Source organism: Maniola jurtina, chromosome 3, assembly GCF_905333055.1.
Source record: "Maniola jurtina chromosome 3, ilManJurt1.1, whole genome shotgun sequence".
Classification (NCBI taxonomy): domain Eukaryota; kingdom Metazoa; phylum Arthropoda; class Insecta; order Lepidoptera; family Nymphalidae; genus Maniola; species Maniola jurtina.
In genome coordinates this window covers 1,694,432-1,712,947 of record NC_060031.1, presented here as the reverse complement: position 1 = coordinate 1,712,947, position 18,516 = coordinate 1,694,432, and the positions used below count along the sequence as shown (strand labels likewise).

Below are 18,516 nucleotides of genomic sequence, written 5' to 3'. Positions count from 1 at the left end.
TCGGGATTTTTTTCAAAAGAGTACCTTGTAATCCGACAAATTTACAGATCCAATGACAAGATTCTATATGTTTACATACTTTGAAGTACAAATCATACTTCATTATGTATGTCAAATTTAGTAAGTTCAATAATAATTGACATGTCGGATTACCGGGGGTTCACTGTACGGCCTGTGCAGACGAGGGACTAAAGTCCGCGGACTATAAAAATTACTAAGAACTGCATTAGTACGGCGAATCAATGAAGTTAAAGATGAAGCACTTTTGTTGTCCTTCGCGGACAATAGACCCTCGGTCTGCGCAGACCCTTCGCTTAGATTTTGAATAATCTATGGGATTAGGCTGTTGCGCACAAAAACGCACTCCGCATGGATGTAGGCTATTAAAAATCCCGTGGGAACTTTTCCGGGATAAAAAGTTCATAACACATGCAAAAAATTACTTCGATTCGTTGTGATATGGTTGAAGGACAAACCAACAAACACTTTTCCATTTAGAATATAAGTAGGGATCTAACTTCATTTCTTCTGTATGCGTTTGGCTTGGTCCTTTGGGCGTTTTTCGAATGTCGCATTAGATTGCGTTAGGGCCGGCGCACATATGGCGGAGCGCAGCGCAGGGCATATTTCACAGTGAAAATATTATCGACATTGTCCTCATTTAAATAATATCTAAAATCAATTGTGCATCCGTGCGGATACTCGCGTATTCGCGCGCAGTCCCGCTCATTGTCTGGTAGAAATTTGCGTAATGTGTCACGCGATTAGAAAACTTCGCGGGCATGCTCTGCGCTGCACTTCGCCATATGTGCGCCGGCCCTTACACAGGTATCTATTCAAAACAAAAACTTAAAAAAAAATAGGTATTTATTTACATATAACTTTATCTAATTATAACACAATTTTTGTACATTGCTTACATACTCGATATTTAGATTAGTTTATTTCCTGTCTATCTAAAGAACAGATCTATTGATTTGCACTGCATTTTAGGCTTCTTTGTGGGCGAGACAGATTTTCTCTTTCTTTTGATTTTGACACCACTTGTAATATTCGAAAAAGTTGACCTATTATTTAACTCCCTACTTAACTTTTGAGCTTCATGAAAATCTTGGTGTTCCGAAAACTTTTCAAGAACAACCCTCTCTCCACATTCTGGACAATTTTTTGTTGGAACTCCATTGTCAATTTTTGTTAGAAAATTAGTTATTGATGTTACTGTCTCAATTTTGTTGCTAAGTTCTTCGGGCTTCTTTTTCTTAGGATCCTTATTACTTATTGTGACTTCTTTTACTGATTTCCTTTCTCTTTCTTTTCGCACTTCTTGTCTCTCTTCTTCTCTTAACTTTAACGCTAAATGGTAATCCGCATGTTCCTCGAATTTATTTACTGGTATATTATTACCACATTCCGTGCAAGCTATAGACTCAATGTGTTGAGGTTTTGGTTTTATTATTGGTGATACCCGCGCGTCAGGTTCAACCTTTAAATCCTCAATGCCATTTTCTAATTTGTCTTTGTTGTTGTTCAATAATTCTCTCATGTTACTAACACGAGCGATATCAACAGGATCTTCCTCGAAAAGTGCAATACTTTTATTTATTTCCTCATTTATCGTCGATCCTGAATAATTTGTGTCATTGCTGTCATCTCCACAAGGAATAACATTACATTGTGGTGTATTAGAACGATTTACTTTAGTATTCGAGTTATTTACTTCAGTTTGAGATTCTTCAACTATCATTTCAGATTCTAGTATTCGATTTACGTTTGGGTTGACAGACCCATCGAGGTATTTAGCAAAAAACGATTCTTGTCTATCCAATGTTGCTTCTAAGACTTTTGTATCATTAATATTGTCTTCTGCACAACATTCCTTATTATCTGTATTTTGTTTGGCATTTTTACCCCTATTTAAAAATTTCTGAAGAACATAGTTTTTGCCTTCAGTATTTTTATGTTTATCTTTAACTTTTGCAGTATTTTCAGGTTTATGTGTAGTTTCTCTTGATGAACCAGCTGCAAAGTAGTCCATTATTCCTTTAGTTTTTTTGCTTTCAGTGTTGTCTTCAAACTTACCAACACTGATGCCTAGAAATTTTATCGGAGTCTTTAATCTTCTGTTAGTCTCGCCATCTGGAAAAGTAAACGAGTCCATTAATGAAGGGATTTTATTTTCTGACTTCTTCGCGGTCAGTGGCGAGCAAGTATACATTTGTTGCCAACATTTTCAACATTGGATATGCGTGTTATTTTTTATTTATATTACTACGTGATTTCAGCTGGAGTCAAAAATTGTAATGTGTTATTTGTAATTTGAATAATATCTAATAATTAAAAAAACTGTATTAATAAGGTTCGTCGTAAGCGATTTTCCAAAATTGAGTTGTATGTAAAATGATTCGAAAGCACACTACTAGTGTTCTAGAAGGGATCGATTGTTTGACAAACAATTTGTTTACAAATGGAAACTAACCTTTAGGCTTGCAACCTTCTGCGCTATCCAGGACCAACTCTAACGCTTTATTGGAAAACGTAACACCGCACAGATCATCGTCGGGCGAAAAGTTATACGACCTAGAACTGCCAGTGTCTCGGCCGTTCACTTGTAAGGAGAAACTGACGACCATCTGTTTCGGCGTCCTGTTACTCTCTAACGCATCCTTTTCCAGCCTGTCCTCGATCTCGTCGCCCAAGTCTTTGAGCCATTTCTTTAAGCTATCCAAGTCTACCAAAGCTGTTTTCCCTCGGAACTGTTTGCAGCAGCCGATGCTTTTGGGGTTGAACCTTGCTTGTACGGGCTCTAGGTCGGTCCCGCGCGCTATATTGTAGAGCCAAGTACTGGAAATAGAACAGAAAGTTACTTATTACGTAAAAATAGCCAATTTGACGGCACTCGCGTAACTTTTATCTTTTACTAGCTAATGATCGCGATTTCGTTCGCGTGGATTTAGGCTTTCTAAAAATCCCGTGGGGATTCTTTAATTATCGGGGATAAAGAGTAGCATTGCGTCTTTAATTATACCCGTGCAAAAAACCAAGAAACAAAACACACTTTGACTTTTATAAATGGGTAATGAGAGAGAGAGAGAAGAGATCAGTTTACGCAATAGAAAGAGATGCGTTTAGTAAATTATGATCGCTATTTAGTTACATATTTCTAGTGCGAGTGAGTGTGTGAGTGATACTTAATACTTTGGTGCCTGGAAGGTACTCTTAAGAATCTTGTAATGAATGTTGCTTACCCATTTTTTTCATCAAATTTAGTTTGAAGCTCCTTTTCTGTAAAATGTTGCAACTCCGCCATTGTTTTGATCTTCAGTACATCGCAGACCGCGTCGCCAAACTTTCCACCCAAATGCTTCACCTTCTTAACCGATAGAGTCCTGCAAAACAATAATTAATAGGTAGATTTTTGCCAGTTTTTAGGGATCCCTACCCGAAGGGCTGCCAACGGGAGTATTATTAAGTCTCCACTGTTCATCTGTCCGTCAGCGGGCTGTATCTCGTGAACCTTGTGAATGTGGTTGACATTCAATCTATTCATACGAAACGTTGTTGCTCAAAGTTTTTCATACGAACCGCCAAAGTATGGACTGCTGTTAAAAAAAACTTGAACCGGGAATCGGACGGACGCGCGCTATGATTGGCTGAGAAATTTTCACGCCAATCAAAAATAAGATTTCTGCGCAGGTACATCGGCGTAACTTATAAAATGGTAGTAGTGTACATACTTGTACAAAATGTTAATGCAATGCTTAGGCAGCACGGTCTGCTTGTTGGGCTTGTTCATGCCGCACACCAGCTTGGCGAGGATCTTGTTGTGCGCTATGCCGGCTGAACAGCTGTACCCTGGAAAATAACAACCAGGAAGAATCACTAAGGAGAATCCCAGTTTTTATGGTTTGATATTTCCAAAGAAAAAAGGAACTGTGGAATGTACACCCTCACAGAGTTCAAATTGAAATTCAAAATATTTTTATTCAATTAAACTTTTTACAAGTGCTTTTGAATCGTCAAAATAATCTACCACTGGTTCGGAATGCCGTTCCTACCGAGAAGAACCAGCAAGAAACTCGGCGGTTGCTCTTTTCAACTGTTCAATTTACAATAATATGCCATACTTTGTTCTTTTTTTTTCTATTCACAAATCTATACATATAATAAAATTGTAGAAAAGTGGTGTCTGTACAATGGTAATATATAAAAAAAAAGTAGCAGGGGTTGTTATTATGTCGATGCCGAACCCGAAATTGTATTTAATTTTTTTTGTCTGTTTGTCTGTGTGTTTGTGCACGCTAATATCAGAAACGGCTTATTCGATTTAGATACGGTTTTCACTAATATATTGTAGTAAGCTTCACTTAACATTTAGTGTTTATTTCATGAATAAAAAAGTTATGTCAATTTAAAGAATCACGGCGAACATTTTTAACGTACAGAGTATGTACTACTATTCCACGCGAACGAAGTCGCGGGCACAGCTAGTTCCAAATAAATAATGATTACCTGTTTGTTCATATACCGCCGCTCTGATCTCGCTAACAACCAAAGCCCCCACCAGCAGCCGCTTGGCGTGCTCGTAATCAAAGTCGATGGAGTCCGAGCCGCAGGCGTGCACCTCTGACATCAACTCCTCTATTCTGTCGTAGCCCAGCGCAAACGTGTTGGGCATCATTTCACTTGTTAGTGTGTTTACGTTTAGAGTCTCAAGTCTTTTTTGTACCTGAAACCAATGATTCATTACATAACATTAATTTTATTCAATTTATTTTAAGGGGAATTAACATTATGAAATTAGTGGCACAAAATTAGTTTCATAACATTAATTTCACGCGTAAACGTCTTAATATCATAATGCATGCATTCCGCCATGCCCATGGACGTGGAGAGGGACATAGGCTACCTTTTATCCCGGCAAATCGAAGAATTCCCAGAGAGATTTAAAAACCTAAGTCCATGTGAACGAAGTCGCGGGCATAAGCTAGTCACACTTCACATCACACTAATATTATAAAGGCGAAAGTTTGTATGTGTGTGTGTATGTTTGTTACTCCTTCACGCAAAAACTACTGGACGGATTTGGCTGAAATCCGGAATGGAGATAGATAATATCCTAGATTAGCACATAGGCTACTTTTTATTCCGGAAAACCAAAGAGTTCCCACGGGATTTCGAAAAACCTAAATCCACGCGGACGAAGTCGCGGGCGTCAGCTAGGATTATATAAATTGTAACTCACAGGAGCTGTAATGTCTAAATAAGCTTCATCAATGGACGCCCTTTCCAGCAGAGGCGTGAATTTCTGAAGTACTTTTGCAACATCCTTTCCTGCATCTCTGTACCTAAAATATATCGATTTTATACAGACAAAGGGATGTTTTAGACTGCCAACTAAAGATTTGGGAGGATGCATAGTAAAAGGTGTGCTGATATTGATAGATATTGTTATTTATCCATAGCTTAGCCTTGGTAGAAAAGAGTAAACTATGAAAACAAAGCAAACCTATTATAGTGAGTTTCACCACAACCCTATATTAGTTTCATGCTGGTTTTATTCTGTAGGTTCACTTGATGATGAAAAATTTATAAGAATTAAACAGTCAATTTTTATTGGAAGTAATTGTCTTTTCAATAGAAACAGTTCTAAATACTATCATAAGCTACTAGAAAAAGACAATTTATTTTTATAGTTTCTTCTTTTCCCATTTTGAATCAATATGAGAAAAAAAACTGGTGAAGTATGAGTCAGACTTACACAGGAAGAGGTCCAGCGTAAAAGAAACATGTACATTTTTTGTGATGTAACCACAGATACACAGTTTTCGGATTTTTCTCTTTACTTGTGCTTAAGGACATTGCTAGCTGCCTTTCATGATTCTAAGTCAACAGGAAGTACCCTATAGGTTTTCATTCCATTGACGGGTCTTGACACATAGACAGACAATGAAGTGATCCTATAAGAGTTCCTTTTGTCTCTGGAGATCTGGAACCCTAAAAATAAATACATACTAGATATTCTATTTGATTTCTCACTTAGTGATATCAGCCTTGCCTCTCGGACAAGGCACTGACGGCAGCTCAATCTCCGGGCACTTCTCCTTGGCCTCGTCACCTCTCATATGCCGCGTCACTCCCATGCCTCGCGCTACATAGTTCACTGCTATAATCCTTAAGTTACAATAACAATTAGTTCACCTAAAATATGATAGAATGGGTCCTACTAGCACCAGGTGGTACCCAAGATACTGTTATTTTATTTTTAGTTGTTTGTGTATTTTTTACAAACATTTTAAAATATGATATGAGTGAGATTGTAAATAATTGAGGGACAATTTAGTTTACATACTATAGAATAACTGCTTGGCTGCTTATGCATCACTTATTTACACACATTCACATTCATATCATAGATTTTTTTTTGGAAAATCATCATTAGTGAATTGCAATCATACAAAGCCAGGGTTGGTCGCTAATTTATTTTATATCAATGAACATTTTGCTACAGGTTGTCATTGTTCTTAACAATAGTTTCTGTAGTGAAAACTTAAACTCCATTTACTTACCCTCCTCCTTTCCAAGGATTATATTGCACCACAGCAATGGGTTTGCCTTTTAGTTCAGGGTTGAGTTTCTCTTCCACTTGGCAGTAGAAACAGTCCATGTCAATGAGTACCACAACTCTGTTCTCCGTATCCATTCTTATTGTGAGTGGGATTCTTACTGTGCAGATATTCTAGATTACATTTATGATTTTTTTTGTTGTGTTAAAATTATACCGCGAAGAACAACTTCCATAAAATTCATAACCTCAAACTTCAAAGTGTCAAACTCAGCTGATCACCTGTCAATTTCTTTTTTTATTTATCTTTGGCCCTGGATTCTAGTTTTTAAAAAGACTGAGGGCCGATTCGCATTTTATACTTGTCTGGTACAATACGCGAAAAGTTGAATAAATTCGACATTTCAAAGATATTTAAAACAATTATTCTTATACCATTTAAGTATTTTGTTTTAATGTCACGAAACTTCCTAACTATTATTGGAAGTAATCTTACGCCTGATATGGTAGCAGAATACGAAATTAAAACAACAGCATTTATTTAACAATAGTACTTTAATAAAGCAGGGACATATTTTGTTAAAACCAATAGAGTAGATAAAACCACTTTTATAAGTCGCATCATCAAAATACGCTTGCGTAGAAAAGCGCAACCTCGCCAACTAATGCCAATGAAAAACAGACTTTATTGCTTGATGTTAAGATTTCAGGCACAAGAACAAGAGAGATTCGTGCTATCTCAGTCATAAATACAAAACATGGCGCGTAGGCAACAACCAATAGCGGACGGACGCGCGCTATGATTGGCTGAAATATTATCGCGCCATTCAAAATTAAGATTTCTGCGCAGGTACATCGGCGTAACTTATAAAAGTGGTAGTATAGTACTGTAAATAATAATAAAGGAACATTTTATTAATTAAAATCCTTGGCCATAAGTGTTATTCCACTTGACGTACTGGCCCAGGTCGTCCTGCGACACACTCGGCCGCACACGATGGAGCGCAGCTTGGAAATCCTGGATGTTGACCGGACGAACCTAGAAAATGAAAATAATCATCATCATCATCAGCCTGTAGACGCCACTGTTGGACATAGGCCTTCCCTATAGAGCACCATGAAAATTAATAGGATAAAAATTTATTTCATGCAATCTGTGTCAGAGATAGAACTTTTAAATTAAAATAGTGTGTTACTCCACACTTTAATCAGTCTTAGCTCAGGCCACTACACATCGTAAAGCTATATCTATCATGATCAACCCATTGTCGGCTCACTACGGAGCACGAGTATTCTCTCAGGATGAGAAGGGTTTAGCTGTAAAACCTGCATGCCTGACAGGTCTTCATAATGTTCTGAAAGGTGTGTGAAATCTGCCAATCCGCTCTTGGCCAGCGTGGTTGAGTATGGCCAAAACCCTTCTCATTCGGCGAGGAGAGCCTGGCAATGATGGATTGATCGTAATGACTCTTTTAGGGTGGCTGTATTAGGGTAGTTTTTTTTTTGCTAACAACATTTTACCCGTTGCTATTTATATTGCAATATTTTTAGAGCTAAATAATAATATTCTAATCTAATCCTATCTTAACTTATAGCTAGTTTATTTTGTATTTAGATAGTAAAAGCTTTACCTTATCTCTATCAATGGTGACGATTTGCGACAGAGGCACGGAGCGTATGGGCCCCATGGCCGCTTCCGAGCACAGGGACTTCATGTCAGCCCCCGAGTAGCCATCCGTCAGCCCGGCTATCTCTGACATGTTTTGGTCGGTTAGGTCATGGTTCTCGTCCCTTAGTAGGTTTGATATTATCTGTTTTCGTGCCTGTGGGCAAAATGCAATAAAATAAATCAATATGCTGAAGGGAATATTTGCTATTCACTCCACTTAGTAGGTACTCATGAACCATGTTTACTAAATAAAAAATATAGCTTTTAATCTATGGCACTGATTACTTATCATGCCACCTCGTTAAAAGATGGTGGCCTCAAAATAGCTGTTTGGTTCGGCGGAAATACCATGTTTGAATGCTACTTACATGTTCCTTCGAAAAGTCCGAAAATAATTTTAATTTTAGTAAATATTATTACATAATGTTGTATCATTCTATTCTCTTTACAACCTCTCTCACTGCCAAGGGTTACTGATAGAGATCTCTTATAGAGATAAGTGCTTCCATGTCCACTTTTTCTTTCCTTTTCTCTTTATTGTTAAAACTTTCTGGTACAATTAAAAAAACAAATAAATATAAAAATATATACTACTCACGTCAATATCAGGCAGTGGTATATAAAGCCGCTTAACAAGGCGTCGCCTCGCGGCTTCGTCCAATTCTTGCGGGCGATTCGTCGCACCCACTATCAACAGACGGTCTTCATCATCTGTCAATAATTTATTAATAGTACCAAATATGTTTAGCAAAAATATTCGAAAGGAAGCAAGCTTTCGAAATGCTGGAGAGAGCTTAATACATCTCACTTTACATCTCATCTCATTTTACATATCACAAACGTTGATAGAATTCGAGAGTCAAAGCAAAAACTACCTAAAAGGCAGGAAGTAAAATAAAATTAAAATTGTAGGAAAATAAAATTAAGATTACTCTGACGTTATTGCGTTACGATGCTCGTGATTGTGGTTCTATGTGATTCGTATCACAGACTAACCTCATTGGAACTGCCTTATTTTTCCGAAAACAAGTCTAAAGGAAGGGGTCAGGACCCTAAGCAAATACATTTCCCTACCAGTAGCGGCTCCGTCGAACTGGACAAGGAACTCGGTCTTGATGCGCCTGGTGGCCTCGTGCTCCGAGTCGCTGCGCTGAGTCAACAGTGAGTCGATCTCGTCTATGAATATCACCTGCAATGGAGAAGTTCCATTTTAAATTACGAAGAATTCCGTGGCGCCACTCGAACTGGCGTTCCGGCTGAAAGCAGCGCTGTGTTTTTTGTACTTATATGTGCAAGGCATATAGCATCTATGTTCTCTTCATCTGAGTTGGGAACTTTTTTTTTCGGATTGTGCCACACATGACAGTTTATTCCGGCGCTTCGGTCTTTTGACTTTAATACTCAAGTATTAGAGGCACCGGGATAACCTAACCCGTAGGTACAATTGGTAATGTATGGCACAGCTTTCAAAAGCGAGAGCTCACGTGTGACTTAGGAACTATTGAGCAATTGAATGTTTTGCGGTGTGGCGTGACGTCGTGAAATGACGTCACGCTCGTTTGAGAGACCACAACGTACCGCGGGCTGATGGCACCTCGCGACGGCGAACAAGGCGCGCACCATCTTCTCCCCGTCGCCGATCCACTTGGAGGTCAGCGAAGACGCCGATATGCTGAAGAAAGTTGCGTGGCACTGCGTGGCGACGCATTTACCTGCAACAAGACAGACAGTTATGAAGAGAACTACATGAAGGAAGAAAGAAAAATTTTTATTTCTTAAATTGTGCCACACATTACATCTTCTAACTAAGAGCTGGTTATCCTGGTGCGGTTCCTCAACTTGGGCATTAAAGCCAACAAGTCTCGAGCAGAAGAAAGGCCTGAATAAACTGAGTCATGTGTGGCACAACCCGAAAGAAGGTTACAGCTCACATAATGCTGTACGCCTTCATATATAAGAGTGGCACAACTTTGCTGGAAGGGTGGTAACTTCCCACGGCCAAAGCCTCCGCCAGACCATTATAAAATTTAAAATTTTTCCTGCCAGGAATCGAACCCTGGACACCTATAAAGTACATTAATTACCAATGAGAGTTTTCCCAGTCCCCGGAGGTCCAAACAGTAGAATACCGCGCGGCGGTCGACGCAGCCCGGTGAAGATGTCAGGACGAAGTAGCGGCCACACCACTGCCTCTTGTATCACTGACTTGGCCATTTGCAGTCCTGCAATATCCTCCCAGCCTGGTGGAAACCCCCGTATTATTTGATAGGCGCTAGAACGGCAACCTCTCACCGAAAAGCGCAGCGTTGGAAGACCTTTTGCAAGGTGCACAGATAATATTAAAAGAAACGCCACGGGTTTCAGGCGGCGCAAAACCGTGGCGTGTGGAAATCCATACAAGGGACCTAAGCTATGTCCAGCATAGGACTCTATCGGTTGATAATATAGATAACTAGCTGATACCCGCGACTTCGTTCGCGTGGATGTAGGTTTTTAAATTCCCGTGGGAACTCTTTGATTTTCCGGGATAAAAAGTAGCCTATGTGGTAATCCACGGTATAATCTATTGCCATTCTAAATTTCAGCCCAATCCGTCCAGTAGTTTTTGCGTGAAGGAGTAACAAACACACACACACACACACACACACATACAAACTTTCTCCTTTATAATATTAGTGTGATGATTTATTTGAAACAAGAACTATAAGCTTAATTTACAGTCCACCAAAACAAAACAGACAAATGTGTATGGTAAGACGTCAGCATGCCATGTACACTGCCCAGTGCCCACCCTCCCATGTCTAAAGAAACCAGAATGTAAACAATGCCCACCACCAACAAACAAAATCACACAAATCTTCTAAAACACTAGTCTTTGCAATTGTACATTATGGAGTTGAAAACATGTTTTAAAACATGGAGAACTCTCATGCATGCAGGTTTCCTCAAGATGTTTTCCTTCACCTTTAAAGCAAGTGATATTTAATTTTTTTAAACACACATAGCTCCAAAAAGTTAGGTGTGTGCCTGGTATCAATTCCTTACTTTAGAATATTATGCGGAGGTCTTAACCACTAAGCTTTAAGCCTTTAAATATATGATACTTTACCAATAGGAGTTCCCTTATCAATGATTTCACTCTCAATCAATTCTATCATCTTTGGATCAATATGTTTTAGCCTTTCATCTGATATTTCAGATTCACTTGTCTCTTGTTTATCTCTGCAACCATACATTTAATGCATGAGATTATGAAAAATTCTACAAAAGTACATGTATTTGAAAATTAATGTATGTCCGTCTGTTGTTGTCTGAACAAACAATTGTTCATCCAAAAGAGCTGAAACTTTGTACATTTGTTGGTGATACTTGCTTTTTTTGCATTAGTGCCGTGAATGTACAATATGTGGCGCGCATATCGTATTGCAATGCTTGCGTGGCATTACGTATCAGACATTTTTATTAGAATTTAAATTTTTGTTTAGAATTATATTTTTCCAAAAGCAAAATACATAAAAAACAGAATTCTTACGTAGCTCCAAGCATTGGGCACACAAATTTTGCCTGGGCCTTCCTTGAAGCACCCAACACCCTCCGAGCAGCAGGGTTAGACGCCAGCAGCTGTTCTTTAGCAGTTTTAAATGTTATTTTAGCAACTTGGCTCTTATGCGCCTTTTCTTCCATATCAACATCCTTGCTTGTACTTAGGATTGCTTTGTCTGCATCTATATCATATTCTTGAACCATATCATTATTTTTAGAATATTTGGTCTTATTTGTAGTACAATCTTTAGTACCAAAATATTCCATACTTACACTAGACTTAAGTTTATCTACTTCTATGTTGTATTCTTGACTATTTCTATTACTTTGTGAATATTGTTTATTCTTATTTATTGCACAATCTCTCGTTTTATTAGAAATTGGTACAAATTTATTTGGCACAGACTTTTTGGGTCTCGAATTGGAGAATTTAGGTTTAAAAAGTTTCACATCTTCTTTAGATTCCTGACTGGAATTCTGTGAGGATTCTTTGCTAATTATTTCTGATTGTGAAACAGGAGGTTCACAGTGGCAATCTGCCTTCATAAAGTCTATGTTTATCTTTTTGGGTTCTGTGCATTTTTTACACTGGACAGATTTTTCAAACAGTGTGAGTGGATTAGGCATGTCGCTGTAAAATAAAGTTTATTTAAATTATTATGACGCAAGAATAATGTATTTTATAATATGTTATATTATAATATATTAGACTGTATGAATACTTATGTTTGTATAGGTACACAGAAATCCAGATAAGTAAAATAAATAGATTTTACCATATGGAACTTTTCCAAGAGGATTCTTTTCCATTTTGAGCGTTTGAATTCTTTAAGAGCTGCTTAGTTGAATCTAAGATATTACCAATTGCATTATCATTTAGAGCCTGGCTGTTAGCTGCCCAAGACTCTTGCAGCAGGAGTTGTGATGTGATGTTCGATGAACTAAAATAACGTTCTCACTTAGTATTGGGAAAAGATAAATAAAAGATTAAGTACAGTTAAAAAATTAAAAACACACGCAACCTTTGAAGAGAAGTTTTGTACTGATGAGCAGAGCTCTCATTTAATAAAGAAAAGTAACTTTTGTTACGCCAATCATTGGATTTTTGCATAGTTGTTTTAATAGTTATTTTTTTTGTAAGTAAGAACTTTGTTTAATATTGGTATTTTAACATTTGAAAAATATTTCATTTCTCCTGGCGCCAAAATAAAATTGAAACATTTTACTTTTTCAACTGGCTTTGTTTACAGCTCTGGCTTCTAGCTCATTTTTTTTTAATTTTTTTTTATGGCCCGGGATTAAGGTACGAGACAATCAATCAGTAATCGGAATAATCGAATAGTCCATCTCAGGAGACCAATATCCTGAACGTTTTTACGAGAATCAATCAACTTGATGCCTTGCATCCATCTTCCGCATCAAGCGTCATGTGGCCCCTTCAATGATGATTGAATAAAATAAAAAATATGAGTTATACGTACGAGGTTATTCGTCTGTGTTTCAGCTGTCACTTGTCAACAAGTAACCAGAGCCGTAGAAACCAGTTAAAAACAACCATGCAACCACTCAGGTAGGGTTATTCGTCTATGATTTGTCAAGTCGATAAAAATGCAAAGTAAATTTTATTAATTTTTAAACAAATCTGCAATAAAAACATATTTTTAAATTGTTTGTATGAAAACATAATCCTGTTCAAGTAAACGCTCGCTGAGAGCTTTGCATGAGAGTTGTTTACAAGTACAAATCATGGTGATTGTGTGATCGAGATGAGTTCAAAGCCACAAATTTATCATGAGAAGCAAGTAAAGGAGCTATGCGCTTTACACGCACTTAATAATCTATTCCAGGTAAGTTTCATCCTCGTATCGTAAGGCCTTTGTTGATAATATCACGTGAAAAGTAACCGTGACTGAAAATTTGCCGCGTCTCGTCAAAGTAAACAGTCGGCTCGATACGGTCATTAGTATTTAATTATCACATCTCCAGTGTAATTTTCGGCGTAAATTCGATTCTAAGAAGCTATTAAAAAGTTATTACGTGAGAAACAATCTAGAAATGGAAAAAAACGCATGTTTTTTCAAATAAACTTCTGTTGCTGCTAGATGTACTGTGGCTGTATAGCCTGTATAGACCAGAAACTTTGGGTTTGATGCCTATGACCAATGCGAACCGCCCTTCAGATTGAAATACTTGTTTTGTGATCACAGTAGTTACACCTACAGCAAAACAAACCTTTAACACTTTTCACTAGCAATACTTTGTACATATTAGCCATGCTATGCCTACTGTGATACATTTTGTTGAATTTCCAGACTCGTAACACATTTTCCAAGTCCGAACTGGACACAATATGCAGCCGCCTGTCCCCCAATGTGTGGATAAATCCTCATCGCTCCATGCTGGGTCTTGGCAACTATGACATCAATGTCATCATGGCAGCTCTGCAGAAGAAGGGCTGTGAAGCAGTGTGGTTTGACAAGAGGAAGTAAGTTATAGTATAGTATGCTAAGAAAATAAACAGTATTGATGGTTAGCATGTTATTTTTCAAGTATTTGTCCTTCAATCATGCCACAACAAAGCTACAGATTGACATCAGTTTTTGGATAGGCATTAATAATAATAATTATGTCTTTGCAGAGATCCCGGATGCTTAGATCTGTCTAATATCTGTGGGTTCATCCTGAACGTGCCATCGGACTACAAGCTGGGGTTTGTGATGCTGCCTCTGCGCCGTCGACACTGGATCACCATCCGGCAGATACAGGGGAATTTCTACAATTTGGACTCCAAGTTAGACGCCCCACAGTTAATAGGAAGGGTATGTATTCTTTTCAATAATCTAGAATTGAGTGTCGCTAATAGAGGGAGAAAATGAATTATAATCGTAAGCATGCTTAAAAGATGTGCATTATGTTTTTATGCAATAACTCAAAATCTTCTTTTTGTAGTTAGCTGCTTTTTAGATTTAAAACAGCAGCAATTAAAATGGGCATGCGATGAGCCTCTATCTTTCTGTCTCTGTCTTTTCAGAGTAGTGATCTAATAGCATATTTGAAAGAGCAGCTAGGAAGCAAAGAGAAGGAACTTTTTGTGGTTGTGAGCCGGGAGGTGGAGGAGAAACAACTATGGATGAACCAGTTCCTGAACAACAGAGGACATGAGCTCCCCAATCACAAGGACTCTGCCCCTCAGTGTGACAGCCCTGACTCCAGCCCCACGTGTGACTATAATAGTCGTGATGCCGAGTGCTTGAGGTTGAATGAAGTGAGGAACTGTGTTAATAGGGACAACTTTTAAGTGAATTTTTCAAAAAAACTTGTGTTACAATCTTAGACGCAACACCCACCTACAGAGTGGAGTGCAGCCAAGGTGTAGTCTTTTTTATAAAAATTGGATTTAATGCAAAAATTGACAAAGTCCATTTTATCAACTTTTAGAGTGGCAATGGCATCAATTCAGTTGTCTTTTTCTAAATTATATTTAGAGTATCTGCATCTTGTTTTTTTTCAATACTGCAAAAATGGGACAGAAAATAATTTTTATTTTATTTTAGATTTGAAGACTCTGAATGATAGTGTACTCTACAAATTTAAACAAAAGGCTCACAACTGGCGTGACTTTAGTCACGGGATTTGACATATCTAAATTAAGTATGTCTGTTCTTTTCTTATCACACCAGTACCATTGTAAGATAAAAGCACCTATGCAAAAAGCAGATACAACCCTTTTTGTACAGCATTGTATACTAATTATTGTTGTTCTGTTTTAAGCATTTTTGATATAACAACATTTTGCATTATATTCTCCAATTTAAGCTCAATTTTATTTACTTTGGTATATGGTAGAAATTCGTGTAATAATAAAAACAAAACATGGAGGACACTCAAGGCTGAGTTTGCTGAAAGTTATCAAAAATGACGCTGCGTTTTGGTTTTGGCTCCACTTCATTCGTGTGGTGGGCGTTGCGCCTTATTGAGTAGAACGACTAGGGACTCCAAAAGACTTTTGGTGTGTTTAGTCATTAAACTCGATTTGTGCTGACGATTCTCTATGTGTTCACTTGTATGACTGTTGTGTGTTGAGTGACTGATTGATGTAATAATAATAAATATTAATAATATAAATTATCATAATATAAGCTACTTATTGTAAGATTCGGACTGTCATTTTTTCCAATAACGAAGTTAAAATTTCTTTACTGATAGTATTGTCATTCGATTTTAAGGATTAATGAATGCTGTTCATAATACTAAAAACAATAATAGTATAAGCTTTGAGCTCATGATCTTTAATCTGGGATTTATTGAGCAACACAACAATGTACAATTGTCTTCATTATTAACTAAAACTTAGGCAGTCATTATTTCGTAAACGGTAGTTTTTTTCCAAGAACTTTCCAAGAAACATCATAATGATTTTAAAATAGGCACCTTTTTAACAAGGTATCAAAGCAGTAGCAAACTTTTGTAGAAATATGGTTTTACTAAATTCCATGTTTTTTAGGCGATAACTCACAAACTATTTTTGTGGTTTGCTGCTTTTTAAATAAAATTGATCAAGTGCGAGTCGGACTCGCATACGAAGGGTTCCGTAATTCCGTACCATCGTACAAGATATTTTAATATTTTTATGTGCAAGTTATTGACAACAGCACCATCTATGTGATTTAGTCTATTAATTTTTTTGTGATGTAACCACAAATTCTCTGTTTTCGTATTTATTCCTTTACTTGTGCTATAGGACCCACCTACCTACCGAATTTCGTGATTCTAGGTCAACGGGACTCTATAGGTTTTATTGACAGATACGACGGACGGACGGACAGACAGACAGACAATAAAGTGATCCTATGAGGGTTCCGTTTTTCCTTTTGAGGTACGGAACCCCAAAAAAAGCACAGCAGGATTACACGCTCCCGCTTTGGCATTCGGGTAGCAAAGTAAACTGATAGCGACTGTTGCTCAATACATCTCTTGATTCATATGCTCACATGACCTGTCTTGGTTTAAAAAATACATAAACATAGTATTGAGTTAACTCCTTGTTAGACTCCATTCACATGGCATTGCACCGTACATTTATGCAGGATAATAAATCTTACCAAATACGTAGTTATCAGTTATCACGATGTTTGTACTGCAATAAAACGTACCTACATAGTTTTAACCGTGTTTGGTAAGATTTATTCTGTGATGCAGTGTAAACGGGGTCTTATATTGCTTTATTTTTACATTTCAGAGAACTTTAAATATTTTATATTAAAAGCGCCACTTGATATACAATTGAGTTTTAACTTTTGCATTGTTTTTATGTACTTATTTGTGAACGTTATGTATTAATTTGTAAGTTGTATGTTTCTTGTTAGGTTTTGTTTTTTTTTGTTGGTAAAGTTGCATTTAGTATATGTATATTTACGTTGTTGAGTTTGAAGTATTTAGTAATTTGTTTTAAATTATCTCGTTGATGAGTCCTTGCTTCTGTTTCGAAGCAGCAATGGTACCTATTGATTCGGTTGTAACTAACAATAAACTAAAATTGATTGGCCTAGTTAAAGTTGTGCAATCTTTTTTGTTATACACCATTTGGAAAAAATAGCGCTACTTCATAATCGATTAAAAATAGGAGCGAAAGTTATATCAATCAAATTTTGTAAACATGCTTTAGAAACTAAAGTTTTCTAAGTTACTTGGGTTCAAAAATTTGTATGTAAATCTTTAAACCTGTGACTCGGAATCTAGGCTTATAAGAAATCTGATAAGCCATAGACACAGATATCAGTTTTTAGACTGTGTCAGCTTTGGTTGGTTAATATTTAAATAAGAAGCAAAGTTCGTTTGTATGGAGCGCGCTTGGTATATGCCCATTTGAAACGCCTGAGAAACGAGTTAAGAGGAAAACCATCTCGAATGACTTAGACGATTTCACCTTCAAACTAGCAATTTTGACATGTCATGACCCTCTATTGACAATTAATCAAGCAGACATTTCAATCTGCGAAATTTACGCGGACTTTTAGTATTTTGACGTAGGAGGGTAAAAGATCCAGTACATGAACGAATAAGGATTACCCTGACTTTCACCTAAAATTAAGATATATGAGAATTGTTCTATATATAATTTTTATTTTTTGTGTATCTGTACACAGTATATCAAAAAATCAAATAAAATGCGTGGTATTAATTATTATAAATTATTTTATTTAACAAAAGGATAAATTGCCAGTAAATGAACTGGAAATTTCAGTGAATGAACGAACTCTATCTAGTGCATAAACTCTCGATTCCTATTAATAAATTCTTAAGTATATTTTCGGCTTGGAATTTAAAAAAAAAATGTCAGATTTTCAGTTTTTGACTTATTGTATATTTTTTTCTACATTTTGCGCGATAAATCAAAAACTCTTTTACATAATAATAATAAATAAAACCTGTTTTAGAATGTATAATAGAGCCCTTTCATATGATATTATCCCCTTTGGTATAGTTATCTTAGTTTGAAAGTCACCTAAATTTTCTGGAAAACAGTCCAAATGACTACAGAGAAAATGAAACTTAACGCCCTTGTTGCATCCAAGTCGCTGGAAGTGCAACATCAGCTACTGAATGTGTTAAGAGTAGTGAGAATAATATACCGTAACACAAGTGTCTGATGTTATCAGATTTGTTCCTTTGAGCCGAGAAGCCACATGTTCTGATGCTTTTTAGACAATCTAAGATCTCTCATTAAGTGATCCAAATAATT

At 37.0% G+C, this 18,516-nt stretch overlaps 3 protein-coding genes across 4 annotated transcripts; 1 reads left to right on the top strand and 2 right to left on the bottom strand.

Annotated features, from left to right (window-relative positions):
* Positions 1–849: 849 nt before the first annotated feature.
* LOC123881119 (DNApol-eta) lies at positions 850–6,831 on the bottom strand. Its single transcript, XM_045929714.1, has 8 exons — positions 6,567–6,831; positions 6,037–6,171; positions 5,243–5,345; positions 4,510–4,726; positions 3,735–3,852; positions 3,246–3,386; positions 2,477–2,841; positions 850–2,136 (listed from the first exon to the last, which is right to left on the bottom strand). The coding sequence occupies exons 1-8, from the start codon at positions 6,698–6,700 to the stop codon at positions 953–955; spliced, it is 2,397 nt and encodes a 798-aa protein (XP_045785670.1). The 5' UTR covers positions 6,701–6,831; the 3' UTR covers positions 850–952.
* Positions 6,832–7,456: 625 nt separating this feature from the next.
* Positions 7,457–12,992, bottom strand: LOC123881124 (fidgetin-like protein 1). 2 transcript variants are annotated; one of them, XM_045929723.1, is made up of 10 exons: positions 12,797–12,992; positions 12,551–12,715; positions 11,764–12,405; positions 11,341–11,453; positions 10,316–10,471; positions 9,810–9,943; positions 9,306–9,420; positions 8,830–8,942; positions 8,194–8,385; positions 7,457–7,601 (listed from the first exon to the last, which is right to left on the bottom strand). In XM_045929723.1, exons 1-10 carry the CDS (start codon positions 12,883–12,885, stop codon positions 7,482–7,484), a joined length of 1,839 nt encoding a protein of 612 aa, XP_045785679.1. In that variant the 5' UTR covers positions 12,886–12,992; the 3' UTR covers positions 7,457–7,481. The 2 variants fall into 2 exon arrangements, with proteins under 2 accessions (XP_045785679.1, XP_045785680.1); XM_045929724.1 differs by lacking the exon at positions 12,551–12,715.
* A 353-nt stretch (positions 12,993–13,345) lies between these two features.
* On the top strand, positions 13,346–17,289 carry LOC123881139 (josephin-2). Its single transcript, XM_045929751.1, has 4 exons — positions 13,346–13,621; positions 14,087–14,259; positions 14,413–14,593; positions 14,806–17,289. Exons 1-4 carry the CDS (start codon positions 13,541–13,543, stop codon positions 15,070–15,072), a joined length of 702 nt encoding a protein of 233 aa, XP_045785707.1. The 5' UTR covers positions 13,346–13,540; the 3' UTR covers positions 15,073–17,289.
* The last annotated feature ends 1,227 nt before the right edge of the window (positions 17,290–18,516 follow it).

What these genes read in the sequence shown, in the direction of transcription:
- LOC123881124 (XM_045929723.1), bottom strand. Translation starts at nt 12,885, where the DNA reads ATGCAAAAATCCAATGATTGGCGTAACAAAAGTTACTTTTCTTTATTA. An exon ending in TGCCCAATGCTTGGAGCTAC is followed by an intron (nt 11,454 to 11,763) that starts GTAAGAATTCTG and finishes GTATGGTTGCAG; the next exon opens with AGATAAACAAGAGACAAGTG. An exon ending in GTTCGACGGAGCCGCTACTG is followed by an intron (nt 8,943 to 9,305) that starts GTAGGGAAATGT and finishes AATTATTGACAG; the next exon opens with ATGATGAAGACCGTCTGTTG.
- LOC123881119 (XM_045929714.1), bottom strand. Translation starts at nt 6,700, where the DNA reads ATGGATACGGAGAACAGAGTTGTGGTACTCATTGACATGGACTGTTTC. An exon ending in ATTTAGACATTACAGCTCCT is followed by an intron (nt 4,727 to 5,242) that starts GTGAGTTACAAT and finishes CATTGGTTTCAG; the next exon opens with GTACAAAAAAGACTTGAGAC. An exon ending in GGCGGTATATGAACAAACAG is followed by an intron (nt 3,853 to 4,509) that starts GTAATCATTATT and finishes GTTATTTTCCAG; the next exon opens with GGTACAGCTGTTCAGCCGGC.
- LOC123881139 (XM_045929751.1), top strand. Translation starts at nt 13,541, where the DNA reads ATGAGTTCAAAGCCACAAATTTATCATGAGAAGCAAGTAAAGGAGCTA. An exon ending in CACTTAATAATCTATTCCAG is followed by an intron (nt 13,622 to 14,086) that starts GTAAGTTTCATC and finishes TTGAATTTCCAG; the next exon opens with ACTCGTAACACATTTTCCAA. An exon ending in GTGTGGTTTGACAAGAGGAA is followed by an intron (nt 14,260 to 14,412) that starts GTAAGTTATAGT and finishes ATGTCTTTGCAG; the next exon opens with AGATCCCGGATGCTTAGATC.